The following is a 17222-nucleotide window of genomic DNA, read 5'->3' on the forward strand; positions in this document are numbered from 1 at the left end:
GCCCCAGCAGCATAAAGGATATCCATCTTCCTTTCCCTCCCTGCTGTGAGGTAGGAGCAGTAATCTATTTAGGAGCTGTCCCACTACTTGGGAGGCTGAAGCAGGAAGAGAGTGAGTACAAGGCCAGACTGTGCTGCACAGTGAGACCTTGCCCTGAACAACAAAAAGAATCTAGTTAGGGGTATTCCCTAGATCCACTCCAGTCCTACCTGGTCCTGGGCACCCAAGCCGGCCTGTGTGAAAGGCCTTTCATCCTGACCTTCACCGTCGGCAGTGCTGGGCCTCCTTAGCGCTTCTTCAGGCTGAAGGCCACACAGGCTCTCAGCATCCATGTCAAAAGTATCATCCAAACAGAATATGGCCTCCAGGATGTCCTCATCCATGGTGAAGAGAATAGTGTCTCCAAAGTGCTCAGGGGCTGGGCACATCACCAAGAAGAGAGAAGATTCAGCTGGCCTCAGGCCCCAGTGATCTGCCATCCATAACATGTCATAGTGTCCCATACACTATGTGGTCTCAAGCAACTGATGTGAGTTCTTGATGTGAGTCAAGAGCTCAGCCCCCACATTTCACCAAGCTGAGAGCCACATTGGTGGGACCTCATGGAACAAGAATTCTTGTTATCTCTCACCATATAAGTCCCTGGTGTGCGTGACACACTGGGTGTCCAACCCAGATCCCTGATCCTGTTTCTGCAGTGCTGGGGATACAAGACCCCAGGGCCTTGCACATACTCCTCAAGAGGTCTACCACTGACCTATAGTTACAGACTTCCCTTGCTTTAAATCTTGAGACAGCCTTGTTAAGACCCAGACTGGCCCTGAACTTAGTCTATGGCTTACATGGGCTAGAGTCTTTGGTGAAGCAGGATTTCAAATAGTGTGTATGGGATAGGGGGTGGTCTCGGGGGTGACTTTACCATCCATGTACAACCCTAGGGCTGGGATTGCTTGTGTATACTGCCTAGCCTGGCTTCCTGTGGGCCCTTTTATAAAGCACCTCCCCCAGAAAGTGTGGGAATTCTCCCAACCTGGGGAGCTGGGCTCTAATGACTGCCTGTCCCATGGGCTCCCTAAATATCCCACCTCTCTGCCTTAAGGCAAGAAAGATGATACAATTCATGACTCTGAACTTTCATAAAAGCCCCTTCTCAGGTTCAAGATCCTAGTCTCTAGAAAGACACTTAGTGTTAGAGGGCCACCTCTGGCCCACCCATCCTGGGGGAGGTGAGGGGTGCACCTCACGTCTAGGAAGACCTTACCTGTCCTGGGCTAGCTCATGGGCTTCCACTCCATGCCTCAGAGAGTAGCAAACAAGGACTTGTAGGAAATCCCCACAGATATACTGTACCTCCCATCAGAGTTCCCGAGGCTTTGGCAATTTCTCCTTCAAAGATGCACTGAGTATCCAACAGCATCGTGATGTCCTTCACACCTCGGAAGGAGTGGATCCGAGACTTATTGTAATTCCAAATCCTAATCAGGGCAACTTGGCAAGGCTGTGTGAACTCAATGGAGATGGTGTGGGTCATGCCTGGTGTGAAGGGGGCCAGCCAGACATGCATGTCATCCTGGGTCCTATTCACCCCATCAATGAGGTTGGAAACTACACGTGGGTCTTTCCCATAAGCTGGTAAAATATTGATGTCAGGGGGGTCCGCCATAATGCTGGAAATCTGTACTGGTTCCCCTGAGGAGCTGAATATTTCTATGCCGTTAAGGCCAACATAGTGTCTGTCTCCCCATGTAGACTTGATGTCAATAACCAAGTGCTGTCCATAAGGGAGGACTGGGATTTTAAAGTCGCTGTCACCATCCGTCTCTGTGGAGGGCTTTGGCTCTTCCTCTCTGCAAGGGGCTGGGAATTCCTCATGCCGGCTGCTCCTCTGCTGCTTCAGGAACTCATCTAGGATGTCCCCCTGTGGTTCCAGGGCAGAGATTCTGCCCCGGTGGGCACGGTCGAAGGCAGTGAGGGAGTCCCATGATGCATGCAGTGCGTGTTCCTGCTCACCATACCACTGCAACCAAGGCAGTGTCTGGGTGGCCTGGGTGTCTTCTGAAATAGAACACAGGAGGGGTACCCTATTAGTGTCACACCTTGGAAACTCATGTATTCCCCAGGAACCAGGGAAGCTCTGTTGCTTCATTAAAGCCACTGCCTTGTTTGTCCCTCACAACTCCAAGAAGGATGTGTCAATCCTGTCTTATAGATGAAGACACTGAGGCTCAGAGAGCAGAGTAACTGCTAAGCCGGATTCATTCAGATATTAATTAATTGATAAGGTACTCCACAACACAGAGATGGTCCACATGAGTATGCCACAACTTCAGGATGGACTACGTGAACTATGGCTTCCTGTCCCACATGATCTTCAATGTTGGTCTTGACAAAGAACTGTTTATCATAACCTAAGTGTAGACACTCTTTTCAGGAAAAACCAGATGTATTTTTAATAGACTTTGAACTTTCTAGGAGTACAACAGTTATGCAAATCAGGAGAAGAGCTACAGTTTGAATCTTGAATGATTCAGGCTTGGCATCCATACTGTAGCACTAATGGGAAGGATGGAGCCTTTACAAGGCGAGTCCACGTCCCTGAAGGGGACTCTGGGATGTTCTCCCTCTTTTCAGTCTCCAGCTACCATCAGGTGAGCAGCCTCCCTCACCACACACTGCCATCGAATCCTGTTTTCTGTAGGCCCAAAGCAACATGGCCAGATAGCTCAGGCCTGAGCCTCTGAACCTGTGGGTCACAATGATCTATTACCTTTGAAATTTGTTCATCTTGAGTACCACGGTGACAGGAAGCTGACCCAGGAAGGCTAGTTTGGCATTGAAACTCCCATAGCCTGGGACACATCATGGCCCATGAGGTCTGAGTTGGTCACAGTGTAGGTTGCACTGCACTGGAGGCTGGACCAGTCACATGGCTCTGGCAGCACTACAAGGCATTATTCAACAGTGGGATGAATGCTCAAGAAAGAATGTTAAGTCTGAGTACCAGCACTGGTCTGTGGAGGCAGGAGGACCACAAGTTCAAAGCAGTCAACTTCACTAAGTGTATGAAAGGGTAAGGCATCTGTCTGCTCCCACGTATAGACAAAGCCTGAATCTCAGCATAGGGACTCAACCAGTAACTTCAAGGAAGGCTCTGAAGCCCCCTCTCAGGGTCTATGAGCTCAGTGTGACCATCAGGCAGCGGCTTTTGCTGGCAGCCAAGCACAGCCAGTCATGGGAAGAGGCCACTGTGAATACACAGCAGCATGCAGCTCTGCCATTCCAGGCTGGTTCCTACTGGGAAGTGCCTGCGTTCCACTCCCTGCCTGCGCTCCAGGGAGCTTGGCACTATCAATTACTCCTCTCTCTAGGTTCCTCCAACACTGCTTCCTCCAGAGCTTTCCACTGCTCACTCTGCCTGCAGACATGTATACATCTCTTCTGTCTAGAAAAGGGAGGGTACCAGATCCTGTGGTTCCCTCCCATCATGCCCTGTTCTCCTCCCCTTTTCTGTACAGACATCCTGTTTCCTGTCTTAATAGTGGCCTTTCAACTCCACCCTGAATTCAGCTTCCCTTCTTTGGGGAACAAGCCTCAGCTTTCTGAAGACCATCCCACTGTGAGGCTATCCATATAGAAGCTGGGCGGTGTGTGTGTGTGAGTGTGTGTGTGTGTGTGTGTGTGTGTGTGTGTGTGTGAGTGTGTGTGTGTGTGTGTGTGTGTGAGTGTGAGTGTGTGTGTGTGTGTGTGTGTGTGTGAGTGTGTGAGTGTGTGTGTGTGTGTGTGTGTGTGAGTGTGTGTGTGTGTGTGTGTGTGTGAGTGTGAGTGTGTGTGTGTGTGTATGAGTGTGTGTGTGTGTGAGTGTGTGTGTGTGTGTGTGTGTGTGAGTGTGTGTGTGTGTGTGTGTGTGTGTGAGTGTGTGTGTGTGTGTGTGCTGTCATTCTCCTGGCTGAGCCAGACTGATGGGATACAGGGTTGCTATATGTGGGGGCCTAGTTGACTACACTGTGGGGAACCTGCCTAAAAATGATGCCAACTTGGGAACAGGAATCAAAAGGTACAGAGAAACTTTGATGGCTTTCTATGGGCTTCTGCATCTCCTGTTCCCGACAGCCCTGGTGGCTTTTTGCACTTTGAATGCCTAGGATGCCTATGACTCTCAGAACTCCCCATTTACAGCAAGTGACAATGACTTCCAGTCTTTGTCAGTTTTCACTTCATTCCTGACATCCCAGACAAAGGTCTTGCATTTGACAGTCTGTCTCCCAGTGGTTTAGGAAACATACCACTTCAGCTCCCTGACCCATAGAGCTAGCTAGCTAGCTAGCTTTTGTTTCTTTTCCTTTCCTTTCTCTTTCTTTCTCCACCCATATATCTCTTTCTTTGCTTCTTTCTCCCCACCCCTTTGAGATGCAGTCTCATTACATAGCTCAGACTGGCCTCAAACTGTGACCTACCTGCCTCAGCCTCCAGAATCACAGGAACACAGGTGTGCCCACCACACCCAGCCTACTCACAGCTTCCTAGCACAGTGGCGCCACCTTGTTGCTGCAAAGTCTAAGAATACCTGAGACTTACTTGGTCCTTGGTTCCATCCTGCCCTATTCTTACCCAGCTAGCACTCTTTCTCAGCTCCCACAAAGGCACTGTCCAACCTCAGAGCAAGTTCTACCAGGCTTCTTTAAATCCAGTGACAAAACTACTAGGCTCTTTGCCGGTGACAGATAGGAAAGAGGGGACAAAGCAGGCATTGGAGAACCCACAGATGACGGCCTCCACACTGATCTGGAGGACTGAAGGCAAGAAGCCTCTCTATCTTAGAAAGCACTTTCTAGATATTTCTAGCACCTCATGCTATCTGTGTGGTCTGGTCACTTTAACACCCTGATCCATGAGCCTACAGCAGAGTTTGTCACATGCTATTTTCATCACCATGATCATTTCTTATGCCAAGAATAAGAATGCTTTTGCTCACTGTGCCCACAAGCCCTGTTGCGGTGCTTCCTAATTCTGCAACCTTCATCTCCCCAGCCACTGCTATTCTCCTCCACCCCACCAGATGTCTTCTTCAGTGGGGCTTTGTCCTTCTCTGCCTTCTGCGGGGACAGCTCTTCCTCCACATGGTCACTTCCTTTCAGTGCCACCCCTCCACCTCATCCTTGCTCCCTGGCATGACCTGGTGCCATGCACAGAAAGCATGAGGTGCTAGAAATACCTAGAAGTGTTTGCTGGGACAGGAAGGCCTGTCAACACTAGCTTCTTGCCCTCAGTCTCTTGGATCAGCCTGGAGGTCATAACCTGCAGATTCTCCCATGCCTGTTCTGTCCCCATCTTCCTATCTGCCACCAATAAAGAACCCAGAAGTCCCTATTATTCTCTCCTCCCAGGAACTGGTGTGACATGTGGCAGAAGGGGCTCTAGCACAGGCTGTCATCACTCTGGTCTCTGTGATTTGAATTCCTCTGATTGAAAGCAATGGCAGGATTAGCCTATAAGTGTGCCAGGAAACACTAAGCGCCATACACCAGGAACTTGGCTGGCATGCCTCTGCCAGGGAGCAGGGACTTGGCATTCCTTCTGAGTCTGCCTTCCAGGCTCCTCCCTGAGTCGCATACTTGTTCTAAAAGGAGAGGTATAGACTTTCTCCTGGCCCTGTTGGCTGTGATGGCAGCTGGCATCCAGGTGTCTCCCTGTGCGCCTCTGCTGGGGACATGCTCTGAGACTACTTGGGACTAAGCTAAGGCTTGGCTTGTCACTGCTGACAAGCTTATCCTAAATCTCTGTTAGACAGGAAGTTTCCTGTTTCTCTTCTGTGGTACTGAGGAGGAAATACATGTTAAACACGCTCTCATTAAGCCATGTCCCGAGATCCAGTCCTAAACCCAAATGAGCAGCAGAAAGCAATGGTGTCCATCTGCAGTCTATGAAGTCTAGAAGGATCTCTGATGATGACACAACAGGATTCAAGATGCCAGAAGACTCGTCCTGTGTGGAGTCAGATACGGACAACTGAAGCTCAGAGTGTCTAAAACTGCCCTTGTCACCATCAGCACATCGGCATCAATGGCCACTAACACAGGAAGCAAGAATGGACAAGAATGGATGGGGAAATACAACACAACTACCTTCCTTCCTTCCACTGCGCCTGCTTCAGCCATTGCTGGCTGGGCACAGCCTGGACAGCTGACCCAAGTCTACCAATCAACATCCCTTGAGACTCCAGAATTGGCTTCAGGGCCCAGAACCAGCACTCAGACACTTGGGACTGAAAGACCTTTGGCTACTTGTGAACAGACTAGCAAGGAAAAGGTAGTCTGGTGGACTTGTGCGGAGAACCAAGGGAACAGGGAGAAGATGCTACTAGCCTTTGGTACTTTGGACCCTGAGGTCTCCACCTACTCCTCTTCACTGCTCATGGTAAAGGCTGATGACACCTCATCCACCTGTGGCCAACACACCCCACTTCCAGAATGGACATGGTATTATAGTAAAACATGATTCCCTGCTGGGCCACGGTAAAGGTCCACTGTGGGGGACTCACCATGGGGAGCTCTATGAAGCTTATCGCTCCACTAGCATTTTGGTAGACTCAGCCAGCATGCTTCTTGGAGGCCCAGGCAGTGGGGCTTTGGAATTGGGTGATGGGTAATAACACCATTTCTAAACAACTTTCCTTGTTAGCAAAACCAGCTAACAAGCACTAAATCTTAAGGACTTGATTCTTGATGTGTCATTGAGCCAAGCAGGGAAAGGCCTGGCAAGAAACTCAAGTGAGATTGAGGTCTCTGAACTTGGACAGTTGGACTCCTGCCTGTCACCAAGAACTCCCTGCAGCTCCACGTCTGCTTAAAGCCTGGTTGGCCATCCAGTGAGTGTTGGCAGTTATGCTAATAGGCTCAGGATGGTGGGACTGATCCACTGTGGCTCAAATTCTATACCAACCCTGCTGGGTGTGGGAAAGGAATCTCTAGAAAAGTGACTTAAACTTCACATTTTTTTTTATCTATAAGATGAGGCTGTTAAGAGGATTCAGAATCATTAAGGTTGGACCAGACCTTGGCAAAGAATACATGGATCCAGGCCCTGCTTGTCACCACTGTCCTGCCCCACAGCATGTCACCTAAGCCAGGATTTCATACCCAGAAGGCTTCTCTTTCTTTTACTGTCTATGTTGTTTAGTGTGTGTAAATAATTGTGTGTGCACGGATACACATATTTGCATGTCTGTGGAGGCTAGAGGACAACCCTGGTTATCATCTTGAGGGAATGCCCATCTCTGTCGAGACAAGGTCTCTCACTAGCCTGGATATCATTATTTGACTAGACTGGCTGGCCAAAAAGGGATCCTCCTGCCTCTGCCTCCCCCAGATCTGGAATTGCGTGGGTTTGGGGCATCCAAATCAGGTTCTCAAGGAGATTGCCAATTAATCCCGTCACCCTCGACCATTTTAATGTTTTTCTTGAGACAGGGCCTTTCTATACAGCAGAAGCCTGTCTTGGTGATACCCCTGCCTTAGCTCCCTGAGGGTAGAGGCTTCAGGCTTAGCCTTACCATGCCCTTCTGAGATTTCCTCATCTTTGCTTTATCCAGTCTCAGAGTCTAGATGAAAGGTGGGCAGCAGCACAGACCCAGAGGACAGCCAGAGGTTGGGGGGAGCCCTCAGATTCTGAGGGTTACAAGAGGAAACAAGCAGACACTCAATGAGGGAGTGACCTGAGATGACTCACTAAGGAGGATGAGCAGGGATTCCTGTGGCCATATCAAGAGGCCAACCCAGAGCACAGGTGATGCAGGCTGGGCCTGGGGGAGCAGAAGCATTAAGCATTTGTTGAGGCATGCTTCTGTGCCAGGTCACCTGCCAAGCACAGCCCACAGATCTCAAATGACCGCCTAAAATCCTGGAGGAAAGGGGTGCTTTGTGGGAATAGGGGGAAAGGAGTTCAAATTGAGGCCAGCAGGTCTGTGGGGTACAAGACACAGGCTGATGTCTCACTCATTACTTGCTGAACATTCCCCAGGAACCAGGGAAGCTCTGTTGCTTCATTAAAGCCACTGTCTTGTTTGTCCCTCACAACTCCAAGAAGGATGTGTCAATCCTGTCTTATAGATGAAGACACTGAGGCTCAGAGAGCAGAGTGCCTGCCAAGCCGGGTTCATTCAGATATTAATTAACTGATAAGGTACTCCACAACACAGGGGCAAGTCTGGGTGTCTCTCCCAGTGTCCCCACCCTGGTGCTCTCTTACACAGTTGGACACAGCATTCCCTTCCTAATACCCACCTTACTCAGGATGGATATGCAGTGCCCCGACCCTGGTGCCCTCTTACTCAGGATGAATATGTGAAGACCACACCCTGAACCTCCTTCACATTCAGGATGTGAATAACCCACTGCAAAGATTACAACAGTCTCAACCTGAACTCTGCCAGCAGATGTGGCTTTTGGTTTTATTTTAATACTTGGAAAGGGCCTTGCAACACTGAGCTACTGTTCCAGCCCTTCTGCCTCCGTATTTTGAGACAAGGTATCACTAAGTTGATTAGGCTGGCCTCAAACTCACTCTGAAGCCTAAGTAGGCCCTGGACTTGTAACTCTCCAGCCTCAGCCTCTGGAGTATCTGGGATTACCGGCCTGAGTCATGATGGTTTCTTTTCAATACACACAGTGGTTTCAAAATGATCACCATCAGTTGCTAACACTGTACAGCAAGACTTCCTATACTCCAGTTTGTACTGACAAAAGCCAAAGCAGACTGGCACACTAGCCATGCATTCCTGGAGGCCAGCAACAAGACGCAGAGTGGAGGTTGCCTCCTTTCACTGGCCTTGGGCCTTGTGGCCTTCCAACAGTACAGACTCAGGTAAGTTACTAGGTACTAATGTCTTGATCAAAGGTGGAGAATTGAGTCCAGGTTGGAAAAACCTTGTAGTACAAGAAAAATGGGCCAAGGTGCCAGTCATCCTGGTGTCAGTGACAATCACATCTAGGAGTTTAACAGGCAGAGTTCCTGGTTACCTCATTGTACCACCTTTCTGGCTGAGACAGTAGATTTGTGATCTCCTACTTGAGAACAGCCCCTTGTGTTTTAGATAAGGAAAGCAGGGCCCAAGGAAACAAATGGTTTCATTCCACTGGGGGCAGCTTGAAGCTTACCTTTGCTGGCTGGCCGGTCATCACCATGGCTACTGCTGGCATCCTTCTTCAGGGCCCTCCTCCCACTAGCAGGGCGATCCCTGTTAGGAGGCTGGCTAAAGATGTCTAAGTCGTCGCCACAGGCTTTGGAGGATGCTTTGGGGGCTCTCTCTTCAGTGATGACATTCCAGCTGCTAGTCCTCCCTTGCTCACGACGAGGGCCTTTTTCCCTGGTCTCCACCTCTCCAGGAGTATCACCAATGACATCCTCAGATGGAAGCCTGCTCTTCTGTTCCAGATCTTTTTCAGGACTGAGCCACAGGGGTTTGGGCTTCCTGACTGTCTGTTTCTTGCCCATCCCTGCTAGAGAAGGCTGTAACCAGTGTGGGGTTTTCCCGGTCGGTTCGGGGATTTTCCTACCTCTGAGATTTTCCAGCTGTTGGATCAAAGAGGGCTCCTCTTCTAGAGGAAGACATTTCCCAGGAGAGGATGAAGAAGGGACACTGGGCCCATCACCCATAGAGGCAGGGGTTGCCAACAGTCTTACATCTTCCTGTAACTTGGACAAACTGTTCTTCGGGCCATATGTAGAATTCACCTTTTCACCAAGGAAATCTCCTTGTGAGGAAACTATCATATCCAAGGATTCCGCTGGCTGTGAGCAGCTGAGCCCAAGCTCCCTAGCATCACTCAAGGCAGCCATCTTGAGGGCGCCTTTGCTTTCTTTCCAGCCAGTGCTCAACGCCTTGTCTGAGCTCTCATTCCTCTCTCTCTGAAGGTCCACGGGGATGGTACAATCAAAAGGGGCTTCACCTCCTCCTTTCTCTAACACGCCATCAAAGATGAGGCTTTTGTTGACATAGAGTTTCACATTCTTAGCACCAATGTCAAGATCCTGAATGCACAAAATGGAGTAAAAAGAAAGCATGTGTCACCAGACTGATGTGTCAAACTGTGGAAGTGGAAAATACCCCAAACAGAAATGTACAGTGCTCGCAATGGGAGCACTCTAGAGCTGCGCCAGCACCTGCCAAATGGATCCCCTCTCTTCTCTCTGCAAAGCCGGATGGACTCTACGAATCAAAGAACTTTCTCAAAGAGGCAGCCTCAGCACTGTCGTGTTTCATCGCCTTCTGTCAGGACACTGGTAATGGCCCACTGATTGGTTTTACTGCTTCCTGGTCTCCTGCTGCTGCCACCTGATTCATGCTGCTGCCATCAGAGTTAACCTCCTACAGGAGCAGAGATGCCCATGCTCCCTTGTGAACCCTCTCAAGGCTTTTCACTGCTCAGCCAGTCTCTAAAGGTGTAGTGGTATATGCTTGTCATTCTAGCACTTCCCAGGCCCCAGGACATAGTGAACTGGAAGCCAGCATGGGCTACAAAATGAGATTCTTGTTTCAAACAAAACAAAACAAAACCCAACCAAACAACCCCCCAAATACATGTATTTTATGTAAACTAAAATGCAGTGTGGTTCCTGGGGCGTTTGCATCAAGCAGATCTAGTGTGCATGTCAAATGCAGTCTCCTGGACTCCTTGGCCATCTCATATTTAGTATCTTAAAAGCAGAGCCGAAGACAAGGACTTGGTGTAAACAGGAAGTAGGGAGAGTAAGACAGGGTAGGAGGATGCTCCCAAAAGTGTCTGAGTGCTTCTCAGCCAGGGGCAGTTGGAGCTCCCTCCTGTTGGGACTCTCCAAGGAATCCAGAGCTCCTTTGGAAGTATGTCCCAAAGACAGAAGTTAGTGCATTTGCTCACTGCTCCCTAAAGGTGGCCCCTGGAGCAAGAAGCCCTCACATATCACAAGCTGGGCACATCCCTCAGCAGACAGCACAGCAAGCAGTGCTGAGCAGCAGTGCCCGCATGCCAGGGACCCACTCGCTTCAGCTGCACTCAAAGAAAGACCCAGGAGATGTGGAACAGGTACCAAGGCTGCAGCCTTGATATGGCAGTTTTAGGGAATCCTTGCTCTACTACTAACTTTTCTAGAATTTTTCCATTGCACCAAGATGTGGATAAGGCAGGCCAGCATGACACAGTGACCTTCACAGAAAGGTTCCTATCCCCTCATTCCCTAAACTCATGGCCTTTTCTCATGCATGTTTCTGATGTGCATCTATTCATGCTTAAAGTAAGACCACCCCTTCTCCAGACACTTTCTGTGGTAGAACTCTTCCCAGGCTTTATCAAGGAATATAATTCATACATCAATTAGTAAACAACTCTTTACCGCCTCTTGGTACATTTGCCTGAAACAATCTCTACACTTAGGATAACAAACACTCCCATCACCCCCAAGTGATACACTTTGAAATCCTTCTCCCTCCCTGCTTTCTCCGACAACCTCTCTCCCTCTCCCTCCCTCTCCCTCCCTTTCTCTCCCTCTCCCTCCCTCTCCCTCCCTTTCTCTCCCTCTCTCTCCCTCTTTACCTCTCTCCCTCCCCCTCCCCCTCTCTTTGTGTATACATGTGCTGTCAGAGGATAACCTGGGGGAGATAGTTCCTTCCACTATGTGTACACTAGGTACACTAGGGATGACACTCAGGTCATCAGGCTTGACACTAAGTGCTTTTATCCACTGCCACCTCAACAGGTCCCTTTTATAAAGTAACACATTTTCTAGAATTTTGACATACACCTTGTAATGTGTACCTCTTTCTACCTGGCTTCTTTAATTTAACCATGATTACTCTGAGATGCATCCAAATTGTGAGAGTCTGAGGCTTTCTTCCTGTCTGATCGCTGAGTATTCTACTGTACAGAAGTTCTCACAAGTTGCTGTCACACCTACAATGAAGCAGTCACTGAAACCCTTGCCCCTCTTTCTGGTCTCTTGCCTCCCTTCCCAACAGGTTCCTGTTTGAACTCAATATACAATCCACTGTGTCAAGGCATCCACAGCTAGAGCAATGGCTTACCCCTGTGTCTGTGTCATCATGACAGACCCCTTCCCTCAGCTTTGACAGTGGGTTACAGGGTCTGACCCAAAGCCAAAGCCAGGGTACCTCTTGCTCCCCCCCGCCCCTGCCACACTGATTCAGCACGAAAAATAGCTAGCTGTTCCTCCTCCTTCACAATGCCATTGGCTGGGCTTTACTGATGATATATGCCTGTGCCGGCATCATCTGGCTTCTGCCTAGCTGGATACTCTCCTGCCCAGCCTCCTTGGCTTGTCTCTACTCCTGCAACCCCCACAAGTTCATCTGGGCCTCAGTACCTGGCCTGCTCCAGGTTTAAGGCTAGTTCTTTGAGTGTCTTATACTCACCATGGCCCAAGGCTCTGAATGTCTCTATGGTCCAGGGATGCCCATTCCCTGACTCTCTAGTCCTGACCTCTCCATTGGCCCTTAAGGGATGACTGGCATTCTCTCTCCTCTTGGGGATTTCAACCTATATGTGCTTCAGATCCATCAAATACTTAAACAATATAGGAACAGAGCCCAGGCTAGCTTGAACTTGGGGTCTCTCTGCCTCTGGCTCTCAGGTGCTGGAGTTACAGCTCCCAGCAGAGTTCTACATCACTTCCTCCTCAACACACCTCTGCTAGTCAGGCAGCTTCCCAAACCCTAGGCTCCTCTCTGACCTCCTTGTCCTTGCCCCGCCACAGCCAACCTGTCAAGGAGTTCCTTGTCTCTTTCCTCTCCAATCTGACTTCATTTCCCACAGACATTGCTGCCCCAGTGCAGGCCTTTGTCATCTCTCCAGAGACACCAGATTCAACTAATTGGTCTCTCTGCTCCCATTCCACACTGTCACCCTGTACACACACTTCATTTCCCACATAGCAGCCAGACTCACTTAAAAACAACTTCAGTCAGACTACAGCAGCCTCCTGCCTAAACCACCCAGTGACTCCATGCTGTCAACCCTAACTACCTATTTATAGTCCTAGGTCCAGGTCTGCTTGCCTCCATACACTGCTCCTTGCCACAGCCCAACTCTTCTTGCCTTCAGAGACTCCTCAACACCAGGCTTTAAAGAACACCCCACCTATTCCTCTCTCTATCCTGATCCTCTTGAGTTCCCCAGTCTCTGAAATGGTCTCTCTTATCAGCATTTCTGGAGGGTTAGGGGCAGGGTTCTTTGTTGGTTTGGTTTTTTTTTTGTTTGAAGACAAGGTTTATAGCCTTGGCTGTCCTGGAACTCACTATTCAGACTAAGCAAGCCTCAAACTTTCAGAGATCTGTCTGTCTCTGCCTCCCTAGTGAGAGATTAGAGGTATGCACCATCATAGCTGACTAAGGGGCCTTTTTCATTTCAAACAGAGTATCAGACTTGAGATCTCACATTACAAGTGTTAGGATTGAAGTTCTACACCCCCATGCCCGGCTTGGCTGCTAATTTGTCTCTCCTAACCGAGTGAAGCTCCAAGTCAGAAGAGGTCCTCCACACTGCCTGAGGACACAGCACATAGTAGGATCTTGGGCATCATCAGGGAACTGACATTTGACTAGCCTGGACACTCTCCTAAGACCAAAGAGGAAAAAACATGGCACCCTGTGGCTACCCCTCCATGCCCCACTCTAGGCCACTCCTGATTTGCTTTGGCTTCTGATCTGTGTTTGGCATTTGTGCTCTCTGAGGCCCCAGGGCTATCCTATCTACCTACCTTCAGTCCCCATGTCTTAGCCTTCCTGCAAGCTCTAACTAAATCCCTAGATCACCACAGAGAGGTTTGCAGAACAATTCAGAAGGAGAGCCATCAAACCTGAATCCCCCCATAGGAACTTGGCTTCAATCATCCAATTGTGGGATGGCAGGCTACTATTTGCTGGCTGTCAGAAAAGTCGATGTTCAAAGCACGCTTTTACATGTTTATATGGATGTGCGCTCTGTTTAGTGGAGGCACAGAGCAAGCATGTGCTGTGAATTAATCAGCAAACGGCTCGTGGAGGGGGATGACATGGGCAGCTTTCAAGGAGCAGTTGTTCTGAAAATTACCACCATGGAAACATCTGGCTAGACAGAAACATTCATTTAAAGAGGTGGCAGGGTATAGCTGGGCTTCCTATTCAGACAGTGGTGGATGGGCAACTAGCTTTCCTAATGAGATGTCTGGCCCCCAAAACATGTCTGCTTCCCTTATGTGAACAGTTGAGAGCCCCACCTAACCAACTGCTCAGCATTAGCTCAGGAATTCTGACTGTGGCAGACAGGAAGGCAGGGAAGGGAGGGAAGGGAAGAATGAGCTCTGTGCAGCAGGGGGGTTTCTGAGCCCCTGCCTGGCCTGCAGCTTGCATCTAAAATATTTCCAGTACACACTACTGTATCTGTGGGCCTGTTTGATAAGGAATATTGGAGTATGGAACAGAAACAAAAGTCTGCACTGTCCCACAGTCCTGGACACCCTGCAAGCAAGCATTAAAACTTTCCCTCCTCCCTTTTGTCTAGCTAGAGCTTAGTCCTGGCTGTGGCTGGCCCAGACTGAATTATTCATGTGGGTGGAACTCTGAGCCCCCAGTCTCCTAATTAAGTCCCACAAACCATTTCCTACTCCTTAGAGGTAATGGTCTTGGGCACCTTGCAGTGGGGGTGTGTGTGTACACACCCCCTTCCACATTTTGTTCTACCTATAGCCATCTCTCAGTATCTATGGGGGATTTATTGCAGGATCCCTGTGGGTACCAGCATTGTCTCATGCTGTAGTCCTGTATATAAAACATTGCAAATTTGCACATAACCTACGTATAGCCTCCTACTTCCTCCTAACCATCTCTAAGTGACTTATAGAGCCTAATGCAATGTAAATGCTATGGAAATTGTTATGCTACACTGTTTAGGGAAGAATAAGATAAAAAGATATACTGCAGAGATTTTTTTTCTTGACTTTTTTATGCTGCTGGTTGGATTCTGGAATGGGAACCTGTGGGTAGGCAAGTCCATTGTTATGTAGCTGGGCCACACAAACATTGTCAAATCTCACTGGGAAGATGTATGGGATCCATACCCGCACCACAGAGCCTTGGGGCTGGGGGCTTGCAGATGAGCACCCCTTAGCATCTCCTCAGCAAAGTTCTAGAAGAAGGATGCCTTTATGGATCTAGGGGAAATCTCCTGCTGTAAAGCCCAGCCTTTGCACCATGTCTAGTTACCAGTGCTTCAACTGAGGCTCTTCCTTCTTCACCTCAGATTCCAGTATGTTCAGAAATCCCATGCTTCTTCACCTAGAAGCATTTGTGAGTGTGCACTTGTGTGCAAGCGCTGAGTACATTTAATGAGAGATGTAGTGGTACTTGTATTGTGACACACTGAAGCCCCATGGCTGCCACATGGTCCTTTTCCCAGTTCTCATTTTCCCTCTTTCTTCTTTCCAGTTCTTAAGAACCAGACACACAGAGATGATAAATTGTGTTTAATGCGATATGAGTATCATTCCAGCCTAGATAACTCAATTAACTTGCCAAGGTCACTTACCTCCTAGCCTAAAGTGGATAACTGCCCTGCCTCTTCCAATGAACACACCTACTACTCAGCAAAGGTAAGTGGTCATGTGGTTCCCCTCATCTCTTTATGTGGACAGTGCAGATCCAGCCCCATGGCTAGACAAGTGGTTACCTCTGATCTTTCCTTAGAAGAGTGTCTTTTTGCAGGGACTTCCCAAATCAAGAGCAGGCCTGATGTCACCAGAGGAAGTCATTTGGGGCCTGAAGATAAAGCCATTAAGAGGGCAGTAAAGATTCAAAGGGAGGTAGATTCCTGGTGACACGACGGGAATTCCTGGCTTCTGCCACATCTAAAAGCATCACCTAGGCTAGTGGTTCTCAACCTTCCTAATGCTGCAGCCCTTTAATACGGGTCCTCATGTTGTGGTGACCCCAATTAAAATGCTTTTGTTGCTATTTTATAACTGCAATTTTGCTACTGTTATCAATAGTAATGTAATATCTGATATGCAACCTCTGGGGGGCGTGTCATGACCCACAGGTAGAGAACTACTGGCAGAGCCTCTTCTGTCATAAAAACCAAGGAGTTGTCTTTTGTGATTAGCCAAGTTTGGTGGTGTTGAAATTTGTGAGACGGGGTCTCTATGTAACCAAGGCAAACCTTGAACTCTCAAGTCTCCTGCTTCAGAATCCCAAGTGTTAGGATTACAGGCATATTCCACTCTACTCAACTCTGAATCACTTAAAGTGGCTACTGACACAATCCTAGCTGACACCATAGCCCTGCCACACAGCTGCCCTGCATAGCACACCCTGCTCTTTGATTAAGATCATGGAGCCTCAGCCATCCTAAGTTTGGACCTGTCCTGCTAGCAAAGCTTGGCCTAGGCCCAGCCTCTGAGACCAACATCTCAGCCTTATGCTAATGATCCAGCCCCTGCTCACCAGTCTCTTGCTGAATGCCACCAGCTTACCTACCTCAGCTAAGTAAATGTTTGCTATGATCAGATTCAAAATTTTAAACTGTTTTTTTTTTTTTAAAGAAAAAACATTTTGAGACAAATTGGGCTGTTTAAATTTGGAATGGTAAGGATTGAGTAACTCAGAGGGAATAGGGACTCCACAAGAAGACAACAAAGACAATTAACCTGAGCCCTTAGGGGCTCCCAGAGACTGAACCACCAACAAAAGCATACATGGGCTGGACCTCATGTATAGCAGATGTGCAGCTTGGTCTTCATGCCGGTCCCCCAACAAGTGGAGCAGGGGCTTACCCTGACTCTGTTGCCTACCTATGGATCCTGCTCTCCTAAGTGGCCTGCCCTGTCTGGCCTCAGTGGGAGACAATGTGCCTAGTTCTGCAGTCACTAGAGATGCCAGGGTAGGTTAGGACCCAGAGAGGAACCTCCCCTTTCTCAGAGGTGAAGGGGAGGGGTGGAGGAAGGAGGGACCATGTGATGGGAGGATTAGAAGGAGAGAGGGCTGTGATGGGGAAGTAAAGTAAATAATTAATTAGTAAAAAAAATATGGAATGGTGATTAGAGCAAAATAATAATTACTGTCCACCCTTATGATATTAGACATTTGGGTTATTAGAAAGAAACATAAACTTGAGTGTCCAGGGGAACTAAAGTGCTCATGAATTGAAAAAGGCTATAGCTAGGGCTCATGTTCAAATGCTCTGGGATAGACCAAGAGTGGCAGG

At 48.8% G+C, this 17222-nt stretch overlaps 1 protein-coding gene across 6 annotated transcripts in view; it reads right to left on the minus strand.

The window, feature by feature from the left end:
- Positions 1-17222, minus strand: part of Katnip (katanin interacting protein) — a 169602-nt gene that overhangs the window by 22251 nt on the left and 130129 nt on the right. For all 6 annotated transcript variants that reach the window (XM_021167736.3, XM_021167737.3, XM_029479630.2 and 3 more), the window contains 3 exons: positions 9153-10026; positions 1351-2055; positions 210-418 (listed from right to left, as the gene is read on the minus strand). In XM_021167736.3, coding sequence (XP_021023395.1) covers positions 210-418; positions 1351-2055; positions 9153-10026 — 1788 coding nt within the window. The remainder of the gene's footprint in view (positions 1-209; positions 419-1350; positions 2056-9152; positions 10027-17222) is intronic.

Source organism: Mus caroli, unplaced genomic scaffold, assembly GCF_978045245.1.
Source record: "Mus caroli unplaced genomic scaffold, Mus_caroli_1 scaffold_8, whole genome shotgun sequence".
Taxonomy (NCBI): Eukaryota; Metazoa; Chordata; class Mammalia; order Rodentia; family Muridae; genus Mus; species Mus caroli.